Source organism: Andrena cerasifolii, chromosome 1, assembly GCF_050908995.1.
Source record: "Andrena cerasifolii isolate SP2316 chromosome 1, iyAndCera1_principal, whole genome shotgun sequence".
In the NCBI taxonomy this organism is placed as follows: Eukaryota; Metazoa; Arthropoda; class Insecta; order Hymenoptera; family Andrenidae; genus Andrena; species Andrena cerasifolii.
This window is the reverse complement of record NC_135118.1, coordinates 32,486,862-32,506,970: the sequence shown is the minus strand read 5'-3', so window position 1 is coordinate 32,506,970 and position 20,109 is coordinate 32,486,862. Positions and strand designations below refer to the sequence as shown.

The 20,109-nt window shown below is 43.3% G+C and overlaps 3 protein-coding genes and 1 non-coding gene across 6 annotated transcripts in view; 3 read left to right on the top strand and 1 right to left on the bottom strand.

The window, feature by feature from the left end:
• Positions 1 to 540: 540 nt before the first annotated feature.
• Positions 541 to 612, top strand: Trnad-guc (transfer RNA aspartic acid (anticodon GUC)). The gene has a single exon. It is a non-coding gene; the product is annotated as a tRNA-Asp (tRNA).
• Positions 613 to 1,147: 535 nt separating this feature from the next.
• Positions 1,148 to 2,793, bottom strand: LOC143376182 (uncharacterized). The gene is made up of 3 exons (XM_076826145.1): positions 2,283 to 2,793; positions 2,110 to 2,187; positions 1,148 to 1,724 (listed from the first exon to the last, which is right to left on the bottom strand). Exons 1-3 carry the CDS (start codon positions 2,456 to 2,458, stop codon positions 1,667 to 1,669), a joined length of 312 nt encoding a protein of 103 aa, XP_076682260.1. The 5' UTR covers positions 2,459 to 2,793; the 3' UTR covers positions 1,148 to 1,666.
• A 2,131-nt stretch (positions 2,794 to 4,924) lies between these two features.
• On the top strand, positions 4,925 to 6,271 carry LOC143376172 (uncharacterized). 2 transcript variants are annotated; one of them, XM_076826132.1, is made up of 5 exons: positions 4,925 to 5,135; positions 5,280 to 5,557; positions 5,637 to 5,743; positions 5,807 to 5,939; positions 6,051 to 6,271. In XM_076826132.1, exons 1-5 carry the CDS (start codon positions 5,079 to 5,081, stop codon positions 6,142 to 6,144), a joined length of 669 nt encoding a protein of 222 aa, XP_076682247.1. In that variant the 5' UTR covers positions 4,925 to 5,078; the 3' UTR covers positions 6,145 to 6,271. The 2 variants fall into 2 exon arrangements, with proteins under 2 accessions (XP_076682247.1, XP_076682238.1); XM_076826123.1 differs by having other exon boundaries at positions 4,944 to 5,135; positions 6,045 to 6,271.
• A 4,845-nt stretch (positions 6,272 to 11,116) lies between these two features.
• LOC143375999 (uncharacterized) overlaps positions 11,117 to 20,109 on the top strand; it is a 103,473-nt gene continuing 94,480 nt past the window's right edge. The window contains exon 1 of one of the 2 annotated variants that reach the window (XM_076825777.1): positions 11,117 to 13,941. In XM_076825777.1, the coding sequence (XP_076681892.1) occupies positions 13,552 to 13,941 (390 nt within the window). In that variant the 5' untranslated portion in view covers positions 11,117 to 13,551. The remainder of the gene's footprint in view (positions 13,942 to 20,109) is intronic. The other variant, XM_076825785.1, reaches the window with a different exon arrangement.

Genomic DNA, 20,109 nt, shown 5'->3' with positions numbered 1-20,109 from the left:
CGCTGATTGGTTGCTGCGATTTGGAGCAAAAGCGGAAGTAGACAGAGAAAGAAACTGTAAAAAAGAAAGAAACAGAAATACTGATAGAAAGGGACAGAAATACTCACAGAAAGAGAGAGAGAAATACTGATAGAAAGAGATAGATATGTTTATTTCCGGTTTTGCTCCAAGTTGGCTGCGGTTACACCGATCACTCCCTAGAGGATCACTATTCCGTACTGTTGCCATTTTACCTGTTCACATAAGCGCGGGTTCCAAGATAAAATTCTGACCCTGTATGTACGTTTCATGCATAAGCAGCGAAGGATGCATTCAAAATTACCAACGCATTCTCCTATATAATATACCGTATTTACAGAAAGCGTGTACAACACAAGAAGATTGTCCATGCGGAACACGCAACATTTAAGATAGTTTATAAGTTTATCTCCTAAATCTTAGTGTATATGTATAATTCGTTTCAGTAATTCTATCTATATATGTGTTCGCGCCCAAAAATTATAATTAAATACAAATTTTCAAAAACATTCAAAGAAAAATTCCTCGGTAGTATAGTGGTCAGTATCCCCGCCTGTCACGCGGGAGACCGGGGTTCGATTCCCCGCCGGGGAGGTTTTCATTTTTACCATTTTACCCAGATATTTTATCGTCCACTATCTCTTTTTCTTTTACTTCTCTTCTTTTTCACTTTCTCCTTGCTAGGACGGTATAGTTTTTATATCTTTCGGTACTAATTTTTAAGTTACGCATCAAGTTTATTTGACTTCTCCTATTTATGTGTTATTAACCGCATTAAGCGCAATTGTTCTAAGTTATAATTAAGACTACGTGTATACAATTAGTCTCTAGTCTGTATAACCCTAATCAGCAACTTTTTCTTCGTTTAACAATTCTTTTTTCCTCTCCATTTTCTTATGACGTACGTAATAAACCTATATGTACACTCTGTGTCGTTTAAGAAGGAACCCGTTTCGCGCATGTAGAATGAGCTCATTGGCTCCGAAAAAGCATTGGTGGGGGTGCAGCCAATAGTGGCTTCTCCCGGCACCAATGAGCGTCAACCTGCGCAGAACCGGTCTAAACTCGTCGGTCGGCAGGTTCCTTCTTAAATGACAGGGAGTCTATGTATATTACAAAGAAAAATTAATTTGTTATTTCATACATTTATTTCATTTTACATTATTCTTTTTGAGACTAACGAATAGTTTCTGCTCAACAGATTACATATCAAACGTAGAAGGGAATACAAGACAATAATATCTTACGTTTCTGTTTCATGTAATTTATTCTGTTATATACTTATTGTTCATGTACATTCAGATACATGAAAAGTAATTGTTATTAGTACATAAATCATTTAAGGGTATCTATTCATCCTTTATATGTCATGATAAAATAAATATTTTTTAACTAAAAAATGAAAACTTATTTACAGTGAATAATTGCATTTTTATGTATACTCATTTCAAGTTAGATCTAACTCAAATATAAGTAAGTTTCCCAGTTCGTTATAGTTTCACGGCGCTACGAATGCTTGTCGCAAGAACTTTGTTACTGTTGAAAATCCTTCGCTCTCTGCATCGCTTCACATTTATGTTATTTACATCGTACAGTTGGCTGTACAAAGTGAGTGAAATAATAGCAGATACATACGCTTCGGCATTCTTTAAGGCCTGTTACTTGTGTTTGGTGGATTGTAGAATGAAATTTTAACTTCTTCTTGTCTATGGACAAAGTAAAGTAATAGGAAGGTTTGCACTTAAAAACAGTTCATACGAAAGAAGAGTTTGTAGCGCAGTAAGCAGAATGACCCTACTTAGGGTACAATTGCGTTGGAGCTGCGATAAACGATAAGAGCGAAGCTTAGAAATACATTTTATAGTTTTATAACGGATGTGCTTACACTGAAGCAGCGAGCAGTATTAAGCTTACTAAGAGATGACCAACGATATGAGCGCCTGATCGACGCTCTTACAGTTTCTATCGCAGCTCCAGTGTAAAAGTATGCTTAGAACCATGATTTTTACACCTTGTTAATATTTCGTTTTTATTCTATGATATTTACATTGAAAAATTCAAATAAACGCCGAAACGTTAATTCTACTTTACCTTTCGGTAGTATTGTCAGCTGTACTATTCGCGTCTGTCAGAATACCAATCTCGTATACCACTGCTTTTATGACGTATCTGTAACATAAAAGGATAATGCTTGTATTACATAAAGTAGCGCTTTGATAAATACAGTTAGGTAGTAAAAGCTTTTTAGAATTACGTTTCCTTACAAACTATCGTCGAGCGAATCATTCGTCGCATTGTTCGTTAACATTGTAGTTGTACTGTAATCCATAGGCACGGATAACGGTACGCTTAGTTGCACAGATATATATAACAGAATCAGAATAGAATAAAGTATTTCCGAGGCTTTAAAGCGTTCTTTAGCTTCACTGTTACACAACATTTTCAAGAGTACTTCCTATTTCCAAACGGCCACTTTTATAGGAGACGGCGTTACTCCATTAGCACCGTTCCCCCATTTTTAACTTATGAGCGCTACGTATGTCATTATATGTATTTTCATCTTGTTCATAAGTGGCGAATGGAAAATTTGCAAGAGGAAAGTCCTTGTAAATAATATCCACGGAAACGCAGAATATTCCAGTGCAGTGTAGAACATAGATTTTCGCAAAGATAATTTATGGGTTGAGAAACGACAGAGGAAGATAATAAATGATAAGCTTAATAAATTTATACCTGGGAGGAAGATGTTAAATTGAACCTAACAATATTTTAATTCACTTTGCAACTGAAGTGGATATATTAAAATTTAGTCCAAAGTTATATTGCAAGTGTTTAATATTTTTCATTCGTATTAATGTACATAAGTATAGATGAATATTTAAATATTATATATATTATTACCGAATTGTTACTTTCTCAAGTACCTGCTTTATACAATGTAATAATATTTAATGTATAATGTATAATAAAATATAAAGTACAAATGGAACAAGACATACGAAATATCTTTCTAGTGAGTTGTAATGTAATACAAGCTACTGTACTTATTAAATTAACACACAGGCGTGAATAAACTGCTTTATGTAGCGTGTGTTGTAAGTTCCTCTTTTTTTTTTTAAACAGAATCCTGCGAACACTTGGAATACTATTTTTAAATTACCAAAGAATGTACATGTGGGTATGAGCTTTTGTGAATGGATAAAACTACGCATTTTCTATGTTTCAGAACAGTTTGGTGTATGTAAATGCATTTTCTAAAATAGCATAAAAATGTAGTAATGGTCAGAGGTGGGTTTACTATGTTACTTCGAATTTACTACTTGACACGCGCATAAAATGTAAATAATTGTAGAAAATGTATTCAATGTCAAAAATTCAAATATGAACTATTAATGTTTACCTATTGCATTGAATTTTACTGTACAAAATTTTAAATTACTTTAAAAAGAAAGAATGGAATATAATTATAAAATAATAAATAATTTGAAATTTTTTAGTAAATTTCATATCTTTGGTGTTTGCAAAAGATACTCGAATTTTTTACATATATCGGCATTAATATTCCTTTGATTATTTCTTTGAATGTAACATTCCATTTAGTATTATTGAATCTGACCATTTTAGGAACTTTGTTAAAAAATTGAATCCAGCTCGTAAAATTCCAACTCGAACGACGTTTTCGAATAATTTATTTAACGCAAAATTTCATGATTATAAAAAGTCAATAATCAGTGTGGAATCCAAAGATGCAGTTCTACTTTTATATAGATGGTCGGAAAAGTTCATCATCCAACAATAAGTATGTTATTGCAATTCTGAATTTAATGAATACGATATGTTCATGCAGATTATAGCGTTCCACAGTCTGCAACGTTGTTTTTTCAAACAATATGAGTTTATACAGTAAAATACATGCACGTAACAAAGTTGTTATTTACTACGTCTTATTCTACACGTAGAGAATTCACTTTTCTACAAAAGGTAAAATACGGACCCACCACTGGTAATGGTACATAAAGTTACAGTGTGTTATCATTGGTGGATTTAAGGAAAACGGCCCAGGTGGGAAATGTTTTGGGACACCATGTATACATAACTGAATTACAAATAAATTTACACACGTGTGGTATGAATATTATGGGAAACAAAAAACAATATAGTGTATGGATAAAATCATAATTTTATTTGGAAGATAAGGCCTTGGGGGCCTTCTGGGCAGGGGCCCAGGCGGCACCTGCTGCAATCCGCTACTGCAAGTAATCATTATATTACAATTTATTATTTGAATTCATTACTTTTCCAGCTATATATATAATACATATAATATATAATACATTCTAGTAAATTACGAATTATTATAGAGAAATCTACTTTTTAAATTAGGTACGGAATAAAACTGATAATACCGCCTCTAGAGAGGGAACAAGCCGGAAATTAAAGAAAATAAACTATTTTCGTTAACCCAGGGGCGGTTTTGTGTATAGGCTAATGCAGCCTAGGGCGGCAAATTTTGAGCGAAAGAAATTCGAAAAGGTTAAACACAGGGACAGCTGTGAAAACAATTCTTCTTAAAAACAATGTATCGAATTAGCATTAACTTATAGGTATGTGCGTTGCCATATTGAATTAATTTTGAAATTATCTCGACTCATTTAAATTAAAATATTTGATGACATTTCGCGGAAAGGGTGGCAGACGCGTGTCAGCCTAGGGGCCCTGAATCTCCAAATCCGCCCCTGTCTCTCTCGCCGGTCTTACAATAACTTAATGTAGGGATAATAAAATCTAGATATTTGTTATTAGGTATAGTCTTTACTTTAACACGTTCATTACCCTAATTTTTTCATCGAAAGGAATACAACGTTTGAATACTCCGCTGTTTAAGAAACCCGACAAGCAGTTTGCGATTTATTCACTGGAGGAGCCAGCGATGCTAGATTCAGCGATAATCTTTACCTGTGATTCGCGTGTCTGTAATCCCGTCACTCGGCGTATTGTCATTTTCATCAACCGGCGAAAATTTATGTTATCCAAGTGATTTACCGTTGATCAATAGCACCATGCAAAATAACACATTAGAGAAGGCAGAGCAGTTCTCCAAAACTGTATTTGAAACGGTAAATTACTATGCTTAAACGTTATAAGTACGTGTACTAAACCAGGCAATATTAAAAGCCTTCTATTAGCAGTAATGTCATATCGTATTATGTTAAATAAGAGAAGCCTCTTAAACTTGAAACTAAAGAATGGTTAAATTTTAGTTTCACGCTTTACCGCAAGAAACTAGAGATGCTTATAGTAAGTGTATGAGTACAGAAGCAGTTTTCTTTTCTGCTATACCTCTCGGAGCATTGAGCGCATTTACCACGTACAAGTTGGTCCCTTTCAAACCAAGTAGCACGGTAGGAAGAGTATCCATAACCATTATGGGTTTATTGGGATACACAGTGGGAAGGGTATACTACAGCCTAGTGTGTTTGGAAAAACATGCGCCTTCTGTCGCCAACATGATGAAGAATAGAAGAAGTTTCGATACAAGGTATTACTTATTCTTTGTAATAATCCTTTTCTATTTTGTACGAAGCTGTAAAATGGGTGTTTAAAAATGTTTCGAACAGTAATTATAATCGACGGAGCGAGCCTACGAGATCTTTTGGCCAATTGACCGAGCAACAGCCGGTGTGGAGTAGTCTCGATACTTACTCGGACAGCAATGTTGGACTCGGTAAGTCCACCAAAAGGCCACCTCAATTTTGTCAGCTAACGAGTTTACTAATTTTATTTCAAGGCGACGAACTCGATACATTTAACAATTCAGAAGAGGAATTACCAAGCGACAAGCCGATTAATCTGAAGCCTCGCGTAACGTACGATACTTTACGGAATAAAAATAGGGCAGAATACTACAACAATTATCAAGGGTATAATTTACTAATAATCTATTTAGAATTGAACTCGCTATGCGTGAATTTTTTATTATAGTGTACAGGGAGATACTGTTTACTCGTGTATGTTTAAATTTTTAGTTATAGATTTGCGGCCAAGGAGAAGCCAAAACCAGACAAAGAACTCATGGACGATACAGATTTCAAATCAGATAGTAAAGAAGATAATATTTGGAGTTGAAATAAATGGCATGCGTGCATTAATCATGGATATCTTTAGAATTGGCATATATGCGTTTGTACATACACACCCTATATATATATATATATTCTATAATAAATTTGGAAGATATTGAAGTCCTCTATAAGATGTAACGATACTCTTTACACACGCTTTGCTTGGGTGTATGTATCACTGCTAAAAAAAATCGTAACAATTAGATCGGAAAAGATTGTTCTCGTATAGAGATATATGAAAGAATAAAGTCAGTGGCGGATTTAACGGGTGGCCGATGAGCAGTTGCGGCCTGGGCCCCTGCCCGGAAGGACCTTCGAGGGCCCCATCTTCAAAAAAAAAAATAAATAATGACTATCTAAACTATATTTGTTTTTCCTGTACTGTACTACACTTAGCGTGTTTTTAGTAAATTACCTCTTCATTTCCCCCCAAAAATGGGCCCCTTAGAACGTTTGCCACCTGGGCCTTTTTCCTTAAATCCGCCACTGAATAAAGTGACATGAATAAAGGTATATGATAAAAAGCGAAATGTTCGTTAAAATATGCCTCTGTAAAAACGTGGGAGCTATATAGCAAAAGATTTAGCGCGGATCGATGCGCGACAGAGCGTATATATGCGAATGCACAATATTATGTGCGCTCTTGTGGCGGATATGGTGTCATCTTACCATCACCTTGACGTGCCCAATAGAATTTCATTTCCCTCTCATAAGAGCGTTGCCGACGACTCTGCCCTATACTTAGCATACGTTAGCCAATAATTGCTATTCGGTATTTGCTACATTCTCCTACCGCGACGATTCCATTAGCGCGTACCGGCTTTTCCGCGCGCGTAAAGAGTCACGTGAGTAATCGCCTGCCCCGATATTATTCATTTGTCATTCGCGCTATAAGTTTCACGCGTTAGGCTAAATTCGCTCTCCGACTCTGATAGAGATTATTGATGAAAATGGATATGTTCTAGTCGAAGAATCTTCGCACGAATCGTTTACGGTATCGAAACATTTCGTTTACTTAGTTTTTACACGTGAAAGCCAATCAGTAGCTTCGGCCTAGGCGTTATTAATATCAAGCAGTTTTGACTCAAGATCGTTGAAGAAATGAGTCAACAATGCTGTATGTAGATATGGTTACACCATACGCATGATTCAGATATCGTAACGGGAGGTACCTACGTATAATTAAAGATGTACCGAGCGTCGGATTTACAATTCGAAAGAAGACTATAAAGCGACACTCATACCTATCATTATGCTAATTTCCCGTCGTTGCCTCTTTCAACCTCCTCTCACTCTTGTTCTCTTTTTGCCTCATTATTATACCATCGAACTGACTCGATACCCGTGCGACAATTAAAGACGATGATCTTATTCACCTACATACATACGATATCAATCGTCAGCCACGGGCTACGAACGAATCGATCAGCGCGACTCTATTTCTCATGGTGGATCATGCAACAAATACTCCCGCTGACCGGCTGCAGATATCTATCCAAGTCATCGCCCACGAATTACAAGGAACTATGAATTGCGATGCATAGAAATTTAAGAGAATCTTATCGTGATCGGACATGGCACATCGTGTGCCCAACTGCTCACCTTTTGCATTATGTTAACGCTTTTATACAGTAGATGTCACCGTGCAGTTTCATTTTGCCTGTTTGGAGTTCCTCGAGAGCGTCTTTTTAATTCTAACACAGTCGGGGAATAGTTACGCGGCACCATTTAACTGTAAATAAAATTCGTCCATTTATTGGTCTTTAGCGAATTTAAATTACGAGGTCAGTGTTTCTCAACCTTTCTTGAGCCGCGATCCCCTTTTGTAATATTCAAATAACCTGCAACCCCTCCTCCCTATATATAAGGTAAGGCAAATTCAATAAGGTAAAGAAAACACGTTAAAACTATTTAAAATTATTTCAGAATATAATTCTGACTTAATAATATTAAAAAAAAAAAAACGTGGCGGCCCCCCAGAGAACATGTCGCGACCCATTCGTTGGGAATCACTGTACTACGTATGACTACGTATGCTGGAGGTAACGCGGTTCAAAGGAGTTCCGATTCGAAATTTCCAAAATTTGATGACGGGATATCCAGCTGGAAGAGATGGAAGTGTCCAGCGTGAGGTTTTCACGCGTTCTATGTTCCTACGTTGCCTAATGTCGATATAGTGGAATCGAAACGTTGGTGGTGACGATTCTAAAGCTGGGACCTGGAAGCGCTTCGAGTTGCATCGAGCCCATCGCTAGCTGCGATTGTTTGCTGCGCGGCAGCGGAACACGCGCGGAATCGCGTAAAGAGGGCTGCGAGCAGCCAGCCATTGGCTATCGAAGGCGACCAATGGGCGAGTACTTCCATTCATAAGTTGCGCTGCTTCCGTCCTGATAGTGGGGGATTGTCTGTGATGCAACACGAATTCTAAGCTTAGTCGCTTCCACGACCCCGCGGAGTGATTTTTCACACGTTCTTTGGCTACCAATTTGCCTGAACCATTTCCAGCCTCTTCCCTCCTTCTGCTCTCCACTGTTCGCGTTTCCCTCCACGCTCGATTCTCTTTCCCTCCGATCAACTCTCTGTGTCGGTATTTCTCTGTCGTAGGTATAATTATACACACCCAATTGTCGATGTTTTTGTATCGTCGCAAGAAGATGGAAGCACGGTAGAATATCGAAAGGTCCGACGGTAAAAATAATAATGCCGTAACTGTAAGTAAAGGATATCCACGAAGTAAAAAGGGAAACGTGTACAGAATAAAATTGCAAATTTATAATCCTGTCAGTCTACCAGGTAGGTAAGTAGCACTTGACGCGTTTGGTCGTTGAAAATAGGAAGGAGAAACCGTGGTTCGGGGAGGAGTAGGTATGTAGGTAATAGGTATCGGGTTTCACGGCGAACTTTAATTTAAAGTTGCAGTAATTGGGGGCAGTAAAGCCTACGAAGAGTAGTAGCGGTTAAAGAAGTACCGAAAGCTGCGCCGAATTGTGTCGCTTTCCATGAAACATCGATTTTAAAATTAATCAATGCAATGAACTACCACAGACTTACAATTAGTAAAAGGAGGAACGACCAGAAGGTTCCACTTCCGATGGATGTCGGACGGTTATGGAGGTTAGGAACTGGATGTGTGCGAATTTGGAATGCAGGGGGTTTTACCGGAGGGACTCTCATGGGACGGATTATAAACTGGCGACGAGACCGCCTCGTTACGACTCGCGTGTCCGCTTAAAGCTTAAATCTTAAATGATCGCGCGTAGAAAGGGGAGTCATGCAGGTGCAGGTCATGTGAAATATTTGCACTTTGTCGTAATTTGCGTAATCCGTTGCATATATAATAAATCCGCAAAGCTAAAGCGCCGCGATAGAAAATCGTTTCACAATCTAAAGAGAAAGGGAATCTCTGGCTCGGTGGGAGGGGAGAGATTCGAGATGCATGTCGCCGCACACATAGCACACGAACACAACACAGCGCTTCGCCGCGGTCGTATGCAGTACTCCGAATTTCACCGGGTTCACGACCACCTTCAGGGAGCCCGCTGGATTTTACGTATTTTCACGTGCCCATGTCGTTCCCCGCGGTCGGCATAAGATAAATAAAAATAACGCACTCGCGGTGGCGCTGGGAGCGTCGGTCTTCGCAAGGATTTTTGATTCGGGGTATTGCAGGGTGGTCGATAAACCGGTGCACTGCTTATGGAATTAGCGAAGCTAGAATTCTCCGCAGCTTTTGTCCCCATCTGTCAGCCGTAGGTATGTACGACACGCAACTGCGATCGAGCGATGTTCCGCGACGAACGGCAAAAACTTATCTACGCGCGGATGATAGCCGCGGAACGAGAGAGAAGACGTTAGCGTTAGTCGTAGTACGGTGACGTCAGGCGAGCGTTGGCGGAATGGCTATGGCTGTTCCCGTTGTCCAAGAAGAGGATCGAGAGAAGGAAATCCCGCGAACGAGAGGGAGACGGAAGTTCGCGGTTGCCAGCGAAACGGGACCCGATCAAATAGACGGAGGATCTCTCGGCCGCGCGTAACCCTGCGTACTCCCGCGTTTTCCACACGGAGCTGCGAAGGCGCGGTGCAGCGCGATGTAATGCGAAATTAACGTTCGACGGCTATTGGATATGGACCAGTCGAAGGTGTTTTGTTTCAGGTGTATTCTCATACTTTTGTACAACGTCAGAGATCGTGACACGATAACTGTAAGTATTTCGCTTGCGGCCAATAGCAGCAAACATAACCATACAATCGAAAGATTCTCAATGAACGAAACCGCCTTTAGGTATTAGATTTGGCGAAATCGTGGAGATTGTCGAGTGTACGCGAAGACTTCGATTGTTGTTATACATATTACAAATTCGAATAGGGACATTAGGTGTTGAACCCATGGCACTGTTCAACATCGTGTCGAGAAGAAGAAAAAAGAAGTACCAGAGCACCGGCCAAGAAAAGTGTGCCAAAGTGTCGGGGAGGCTCTCGATACCTTTCGGCGATAAACGTTCCGTCTTCTGCGCGGTTGAAGGGAGAAGGAGAACGAGCCTCCTTCGGGAAGAAGTAGGACAGAGCGAAAGCATGGAAAAGGAAGGAAGATCGGCGGGTGTGCGCGAGTACGCGAGTGCAGGAGTGCACGCTGCGAGAGAGCGAGGGAGGGAGAAGTTTGCCGAGAGAAGGAAAACGAAGCACAGAAGAGAGAGAGAGAGAGATCCTCTGGCGGAGAAAAGGGCAGAAGGAGGAAAAGAGAAGAAGCGAGGCAGAGTGGTACCGCGGACGGTATCGTAGCTTGATGACATGGGCTGCTGGGGGGCTAGGGGGCTGGGAGAGGGAGCGGATAAAGAGGAAAAGAGACGGAGACGGGTCGCGACGACGAGACGGGGGCGTGCTTGATGGCCGCCTAGACTGCTCGGGTCGGTCGCGCTCGGGGCGTGAGCCAGCCAGAAGCACGCGGAGGGAGCGAGAGGAGAGTATAATGTGCTGGAGGCGGAGGGGGCTAGCTGGCTAGAGCAAGAGAAAAGGATAGAGGGAGAGAGGGAGCGAAAGGAGTACGGCTCGTGGAGGGCTGCGTTGAGCGTTCACCGGGCGCGGGCAGTTACTCCGGAACCGTTGCCTTGACGACACGCGTTCGCGCATGCGCGTGCACCGCACCACAATCGGGTGCACCACTGTCGCGTCGCGAGCACCAGTTGCGTTCGCCACCCTCGCCTCCACCACCACCGTTTCTCCACCCCTACCACCGTTTACCGCCGAGCCACCACCATCGTCACCTCCACCACTGCCACCGCCTTCCCACCACCACTCGCCGTCATCGTCGTCATCGCGTCGTCATCGTCGCTGCCGCAGTTTCCCTGTCGGTACTCTAGAGTAGCGCAACTACCGTATCTACGCGTTCAACCCCCGTTATTGGTCGGTCTCTTTCTCGCGCAGTTTTCGAGTCTCGAAGAGTTTGGCGCTCTTTCTTCCTTCCTCCGCTTCTTTAGGTAGCTGCGCTCACGCGAAAGGGTGGGAGGCGAAGAGCTCGCGGAAGAGACGAACGACGAGGCGTTAACAGAAGCGAGCATTGTCACTCGCGAGAACATTGCTCGTAGTGGGTGGATCGCCTCTGCGTCTTTGTTTATTGCTAGGCCACCCTTCAGTTTTCGGCAATAACTTCATCCATCCGTCTTTACGTTCTCTTCTCTTTCGGGTTCTTCTACGACTCCACCTCCACCTCCACCTTCTCTCCACCCTCTTACCACCACCATCACCACCTCCTTCTCCTCCTCCTCCTGCCGTTCGTCCTCCCTCTTCTACATTTTCGCGCACCCCACCTCTTCTTCCTGCGCGTTTCACGTATCGCGTCTACGAGAGTCTGGTTGTCATGCGTGGACGGTGCTCGCGATAAGCCGCGACCGTATCGCAGTCCTTGCCGCCTGCGATCGATCCGTCGTTGGATCGTTTCTCGTTTCCCGCTTCCTTCTGTCTCGGGCCGATAAGTTGCCAGTGATTCGATAGAGGAGAACGAGCAACCGAGCGGGCCGAACTGTTGGTGCCGCGTCGAAGGATTCGCGGGGAAACTCGCGATCGGTTGAAGCTGGTAAATTCCACGATCGAACCGTCAATACGCGCTTGCGGTGGCAAGTCGACTGGGTGTCTCTGTTGTGTGCCTAAACCGTCGGAGTGTCACCTCCGACGATCGAAGGATAGCTGGACCTCTTCAACTCGTGCCGATCGATACCGAGGAGGCGACATTGCCGCGGTTAGCTCGCAGGTTTAGAACGACACTGTCGACGAGGCAAAAACAACCAAGGATTCGGAAGATCCCCCGCAGTCGCTGAAGCGGATAAATCGCGATAGCGCTGGATGTCTGGCTGTCGAGACGATACCTGCCGCTGCTTCCTGGCGTCGCATCGACAGCGGCAGGTCTGTGTCGTCAGCGTCCTCGATTCTTTCTGAAAGCGCGCGAATCGGCAACGAAAAGAGGTCAGGGATCGGTCCGCCCAAGTGGTCCCGAAGGATTCCGCGAGGTTTCAAGGGCTACCGACAGTAACGAGAAGTGAACGAATCCAACACCTTGGAAGAGGACCAGAATGTGCTGAATTTCTTACTCAAGCAATGGGAAAGTTTGTTGGAGACATGGAATTCCCTCGCGCCATACGAAATAATGACTGTTGTCCAAGGTGTGCGCGACACTCGTTCCTCGCTTTTGGATAAAGCACAGATTTCTTTTCCGCTCGTATTTCGCGGACGCGAGTTGAAAGGAGGTAGGTGCGAGGAGTGCGATGATGACATTAGGAGTACCGAGAGCGTGTGTTCGCGCGTGACGAACGTCCTCTACGGAACAAGGGCGAAGGGCAGCGGAAAGATGGTCTCGCGTTTCGTTGAGAAGAGTTGCCCTGCTGGCCAGTTCGCAGTGGAGAACGATTGCGTCGTCGGTAAAGGATTCCTCGCGGTACCTGGACGGTGAATCGTGGATCGCTGCGGAGCATGATCGCTGAAGAAGAACGGCGAGCAATTATAATATTGGAAGCCAGCGGTATTGGGATTCGTAAAGCCTCCAGGGGGTTTGGAATCTCGACGAGAAGCTGGGAGCGATACTCGCGTGTCGCACCCTTGGAGCGTCAGGGAGAGTTGCGACGCCGACGCGCGACGTGGCGCTAGCCCTAGCACGTTCCTGAGACTACGTTATCGAGAGATAGCTGTCGATAGCAGGATATCGGAGTAAAAACTTGCGTGCGGGAGAAGACTGGAGGAGCTCGTGAGGTGACGAAGGATCGTAGCGACGGGAGAGTCGAGGAGGAGGAGGATCGGAGGAGAAGAAGCAAGGGTTAATAGGGTTGTAGCAATACCCAGACGGTGGCGGACGAACCCAGTCTCTCGCGTGGCATCTCGAGTGAGAAAGGAGGTACACGCGAAGGGGGTGTCGGTCGCAGATTGGATGGTTCCGCGGGGGTTGACCCTTGGGAGGTCGATTTGGGAGCAGCCAGAGCCGGAGCCGGAGCCGGAACCGGAGCCGGAGCAGCAACGTTTCTACGACTCTCCGCCACCACGGATGGACGTGAGCGTGTGCTGCTTGCCCGCCAGTGCCGGCTCGGGGGCCCAGCACCCTCATCCAGCCAGTTTGCCTTCCGGCGGACAGCCGACCATTCAACCACCCTATCAGTATGCCGATCAGATAGTACCGGATCGGGGTCAACCCGACGGATTGCCGGTGCTCGGCTGTACCGGCCAGGACAACTGGCAGCAGATCTCCTCCGCGTCGAACGTCGCCGGCGCTGTCACCGCCACCACCACCACTTACATCGATTACTCCTGGCTGCAGATGCAGGTGAGCATCCTTCTCGCTTTCGGGACTAAGTCGGTTAGTCAGTCAGCCATCCTGCAAATAATGGTCCTTACTCTCCGAGGCAGCAACGTGTGACGAGTATGCTGCTTCGTTCCTCCGCAAAAGCTTCGCGATATTAGTGTTTAAGGTTGAAGCCTTGAAACAAACAGGGTTTCTCTCGTGAGATTCACGAGACTCCTGCAGCTTCTTCGGATACCAGCGTGACATTGAAGGAGGACTGTGGTTACGTCGGTACTTCCACCAGTTGAATAACACTTTAGGTAATCCGCGATAATCACAGGGTAACCTAATAGGAACGCGCTAATAAAGGGAGTTAGGCAACCCAAAAATTAAAAAAATTATGCAACTTTGGGTGCAAGTAGAGTAGCTGATCCGTAACAGAAACCAATTTTTGTTGGCACCATAGTGCGGTATTAGGGGGTGCAGTCACCCCTCGGGAAGAATGGAGAATTTTCTTTTTCGGGGGATATCTCGAGAACGGTGAGAGATATCGAAAAGAAGTTTAAACAAAACTTGCATCTTTTTTATATATCTCCAAAACTGCGCAAAAATAATGATCGAATTAAGGATTGGTGGTGAGGGTAATTCGAAAAGTATAGATCGCTCAATAATTATTTTAACGCAGCTTTGTAGATATATAAAAAAGATGCAAGTTTTGTTTAAACCGCTTTTCGATATCTCTCACCATTCTCGAGATATCCCCCGAAAAAGAAAATTCTGCATTCTTCTCGAGGGGTGACTTCACCCTCTAAAGCCGCACTATGGCACCGACAAAAAATAGGTTACGCGTGAACTACTCTACCTGCACACATAGTTGCACAATTCTCTGAATTCTCGGGTCGCCTAACTTCCCTCATAAATCCGTAATATGTTTTACTAATGGCAAATGGAGTCACGTATGACGGCGCATTCATGCCAATACGGTATTGTTTCTGTTTGCGACATCCCCGATTCGCTACAGCGCGCTGTCTCGAGCCGTCGCGCGGAGATAATTAATTCGCAGCTAATTTCTCGATGTAAGAGGGGTTCCCGAGGTGAAACGAGATAGCGAAACCGCGAGAGCCTTTTATCGGTGACCGCGTTGCGTGGATGAATCATCGCACTGCCGATCACCGCGAGCGCAGTGATTTACCGGTGGAAAAGGAACTGCGATTCCCATGGAATTGAGCTGATTAACCATTTCCAACTACGCACCTATGCCACTCTTTGGCCAAGCGATTTGAATTTGAAATGCGAGGTTCCCGATTGGTTTTTCTCGTCCACAGAAAAGTGGCTAGCTATTTAGCAGGTATTTACATAAACGGTCACGTGGAAGACGCGTCGGAGATAACGTATCGATTCCGAGGAAGCGTTGCGTCGGATCGTAAAATAATAGAGCAAAGTAATAATACCCATTACTATTATCTTGACCCGAGCGATCGTTCTTCCCTTCTAGACGCACCGGCGTTTCCACATAAAGCCGCGTTGTTGACAAGGCAAATATCCTTTGATACGCCGTCCGTCTGAGACACGCGTCGCACGCCTTTCCACCTTACCATCCAACTCCAGCGACTCACGAACGCTCGTCACACGCACCACGCACGCACCCACGTTCTTGTATGCGTGCGAGCGCTCGTGCTCCTTCCTACCACCCCCGCGCGCGCGTCAACGCTCCATCACCGCTCTTGCTCTGACCTACACGCATTTCGTGGGGCATTATCTTTCTGCCTTTCTGTCAAATCAGCTGTTCTTAGAGAAAGTAACCCCCTTCCGCTGCTAGTCCCCATTCGGCCAGTAGATCTGCTCTTTTATTACAATTTACCAGGGTGGAACATTGTCCTCGCGCTACACGGCTAAAGGGACTAAAAGTGTTCTGCTCCTCTGCGCAACAACGTAGAGTCTAATGGCTCCTTGATGCTCGGAATTCTCCTTGGGATGTGCCTATCATCTTTAACGTGAAACCGATCTCTAGAGCGAAGGAAAGGGCAATGGTAATATTTCTACAGGTCTTAAGGAATCAGAAATGCGTAATTGTTTACCCTGGAGACGATGGGGAAGCTTTAAAAAATAAGCGTAAAGTTGGGCATGTTAGCGTTAATGAAACTCCGTTAAGTGGTAACAGTATTCCGAAGAACAGACAATGTTTGAATGAAATATTTGCCAGAAAAATAATAATAATGTTAAGAAACCCTGTTTGAGTTAATGTTTTATTGTGTAATTTCATAATGACCGAGTTCACGTGGAGATTCGAGTTGCATTTTTCTTTTCTCGCTTACCTACAAGGGAAGATTGGTGAGTGATACGCCGATTTTCATGCATCTTTGCTGGATTGTTTGTTGGACCAACTTACGAACTTTCCGTATTCAGCTGGTGATACTTTTGCACTTTAAGGGAGAAACCACCCCTTTTATTCGAGTCGCCCCTTTTACTTATGCGCTTATAACTCGTAAATTACAAAAGATATCGGAAAAACATTCAAATAAATGTTATACCGTTTCGGAAGGTATATATATATATATATATATCTGTCGGAAATAATTTTAAGAAAAATAATTTTTTTTATCATTCGCTTATTATTTATAAGTTTCCCATCGCCTGCTGGGAAACAAATATTCATTATGGATTCTTTAAGACCTGTAGAAACATATTCTGTAAAAAACTTTCGTTGCCAGCTAGGTCCAAAAATGGCAAATTTTTACCATGGTTTCAACAGAGATATTTACATGGAAATTATTAAAAATTTCATAGTGGCCGTGGGGTTTTAGTGGCTAAAAATACCACAACTTCCCTGGCGCCCGCGGGGATTCCCCTCTGGAGGAGTCGGGGTGCCTTTTGAAGATTTCCCCAAGTTAAAAAAACAAAGAAATTATAAAAAATATAATTTATAAATTTTTTTTTTTATCGTGAAGACATCATCAAAAAGCACCCTGACGCCTCCAGAAGGGAATTCCCCGCGGGCGCCAGGGTAGCTGTGGGATTTTTACCCACTAAAACCCCATGGCCACTATGAAATTTTTAATAATTTACATGTAAATATCTCTATTATTAAGGGTACTAGGCAGTCGTTCCTGTCTAAAATGAAGCATTTCTGTTTCAATTAATTGCAAAGAAACCAATTGAAACTGAGACTTGTTCTTTGGCATGAAGTTTATTAACATCATAAGCTTTAAAAAAATTGTTTGCGCAGTAAAAAATATGCAATATATATTACGCTACAAATGGATCATTAAAAAGGCTTTTTAAACAAATTTATTTTATTCTGCAGTGATAACTCAGAAACAGAGGTTCCAATCGATTCCAAACAAATTCGAGGATCTTCACAAAATGTGTAGTTTCAGACTAGACCTAAATTAAAGTTAATGAAAACTCTTATTCTTTATGAAAATAAACAAAAACCCCATTGAGACTCCATTGATGAGGTTTTACCATCCTCCAAGCCCCAAAAGGTGAGGTCTTAGTTTATTTTCGTAAAGAATAAGAGTTTTCATTAACTTTAATTTAGGTCTGGTCCGAAACTACACATTTTGTGAAGATGCTCGAATTTGTTTCGAACCGATTGGAACCTCGGTTTTTGAGTTATCACTGCAAAACAAAAGAAACTTTTTCTCAAAAAGCCTATTTAATGATCCATCTGTATCGTCGTACATAATGCATATTTTTTACTAAACAAACATGCTTTTTAAAACTTCTGATGTTAATAAACTTCATGCCAAAGGACAAGTCTCAGTCTCAATTGGTTTCTTTGCAATTAATTGAAACAGAAATGCTTAACTTTAGACAGGAACGACTGCCTAGTACCCTTAAGGCTAAAGTGACCAGACGTCCCGCATTGCGCGGGACAGTCCCGCATTTGGGCCCTTTGTCCCGCATTGAAAAGTGTCCCGCAAAGTGTCCCGGATTTGACATGTAACCTTTTACATTTTCGCAGTGGCATAAAGTTATTGCTTCCTCTACTTTCTTGTTGTGAAAAAAGAAATATTTTTGGTAATTATTTACTTTGGCGATTCCTCACCGATTTTGATGAAATTGGGGTATGTTGTAAAACTCCACATTTAAAAAATATTTTTGCGAATATCTCGGAAACTAAGACCGAGCGGCGGTAACATGTATAGGAAAAACTTGTTCAAACTATGGAGTTTTACAACATATCCAAGTTTCATCAAAATCGGCGAGGAATCGCTAAAGTAAATAACTACCAAACGATCTCCTCAAGGATCTGTTAACCCTTTATTTTGCTTGCTTGCTTGTCCCGCATTGGAGCAGAAAATATCTGGTCACTGTACTTAAGGCCCATTGGCAGAAACGCTCGGACCCCTATTTACTCATTTTCGACATAGATCCATCGTGCCAAGGCTCATAAAGATCGATGTCTACCACATGGTGTCCTCCCCTTGCTAGTGTCAGAAGCTGAGAAACACACATGTCCGCGTCAACCTGCTAATATTCGCCTAGAAATTAAAAAGACCCTTTAACGACTTCGTGTCCAAGCGTAGGGTCATTCCGGGAGAGACGCACCTAGCGGAGAGATGCACCACTTCCTGTTCCGGCCACACTACATAAGTGGCAGCACTGTTTCAACGCTTAAGACGCGTGTTCTTATCTACAAACATAACCTTATTAAACGAATCACATCGATCGTGCGGTTTAAATTCATTAAAATTGAAAAAACTTTTCGCCGCGTTGGATTTCAGTCGAAAAATTTGTGTGGACCACGAGTAAATTGGATTCGTTGCCCGGAGTGCTCAAAATGGCTCCACGAAACATGTACTATGTATCCTCCTCTCTGTAATATGTGTAGAAGAGAAGAAAAAAAATAATGAAAGTAGGGAGAAGAGGGTACTAATATGTAGGTGCATAGCCCTCGAATCTGAAGTGCATCTCTCCCTTAGGTTTGGGGTTACATGCACTTTTTCGAAGTTTTTTAGAAAGCGTATTTTAATATTAAAATACAGTTTCTATATATTTAATATGTTATTTTGTGAAAGGGATTGAATTAAAAAATCAAACTACATTTACCTAAATTTTCAGTTGCATTTATTTAAGACTTTATAAGCAGTCGAAAAAAAGTGGCGCGTCTCCCCCAAAATGACCCTATGTATAATAAACCCATAGCAGCCGATGGTCGTCGCCATTTCGCATGGACTGATTAACGTCTTCCTCTTCGGAGCCCCCGAACGGTACCGTCGATTAGAAATCAGCGACGGGGCTAATTGAAATTCGACAGCTTCTTTTTCTCCTATCTTATCGATGGAGAACGATCTCGGCGTCGGCTCTCGCGGAGCGACTTTCGAGTGCGATTCCCTCGCAGCTATCTCTACAATGACGATCGTGGATATCGTGGCTTGAATGGGAGACCGGTTCTTTGATACCGTTACCGATACGCGCCGAGTTTTGGCAACCAGCGTTTCCTTGGACGACGCGAGAAAATTGGGTGAGCGTCTTTCGAGGCTGCGAATGAGGCGCCGAATTTCCCCGCCACTTTGCAGAGGAATCGCAATCGGTCTGCGCGGAGAACCCAGCGCGCCTATCGCGCGCAGAGAGAACGGTCCTAGATATCGCTAATTAGCCATTACCTGGACGCAATCTAAACGCATTGTGACGCGCGTCAGATAATAAGCGGACGGAAATCCACGATTACCGCGGCCAGGCAGAAAGGGCATCCCGACCACCACCGGACGAACCATTTCCACGGTTCACCGCCCTTCGTTTCAGCTCCGCGTATGATTGCCGTTCCAGCGATTATTTCGCTGGACGTTCGGCCGTAGAACAAACGCAATTAACATTACGCTGGAAGATCGGCCGACTAAAATACGAGGACGATCTTGTTTGCCCGAAGGGAAACTCTCTCACGCGTTTAACGTTACCAGGCCAGTCGATTACTCGCTCGTATTTCCTCGTTCGCAGAGCGAAGGGTGCCCGCTGCCCCGCGCGTTGCGACAGAAACGGCACCTTCTCCTTGCCTCGCGCCTAGCTCGTCGATCGATCTTCACCGATCGACGGTCGTGGAGCTAGAGAAACGCCGAGGGCCGTCGCGCATTCTGACGAAGGGTAGCGAATCGGAGAAATTAATAATAATTAAGTGACTGTCGCTGCGCTCTTCGGTCGTCAATTGTTTGCAAACTTCTGTCTTCGTATCGTCGCGCTTCGTCAAAATGCCCGACGGCCTTTGCT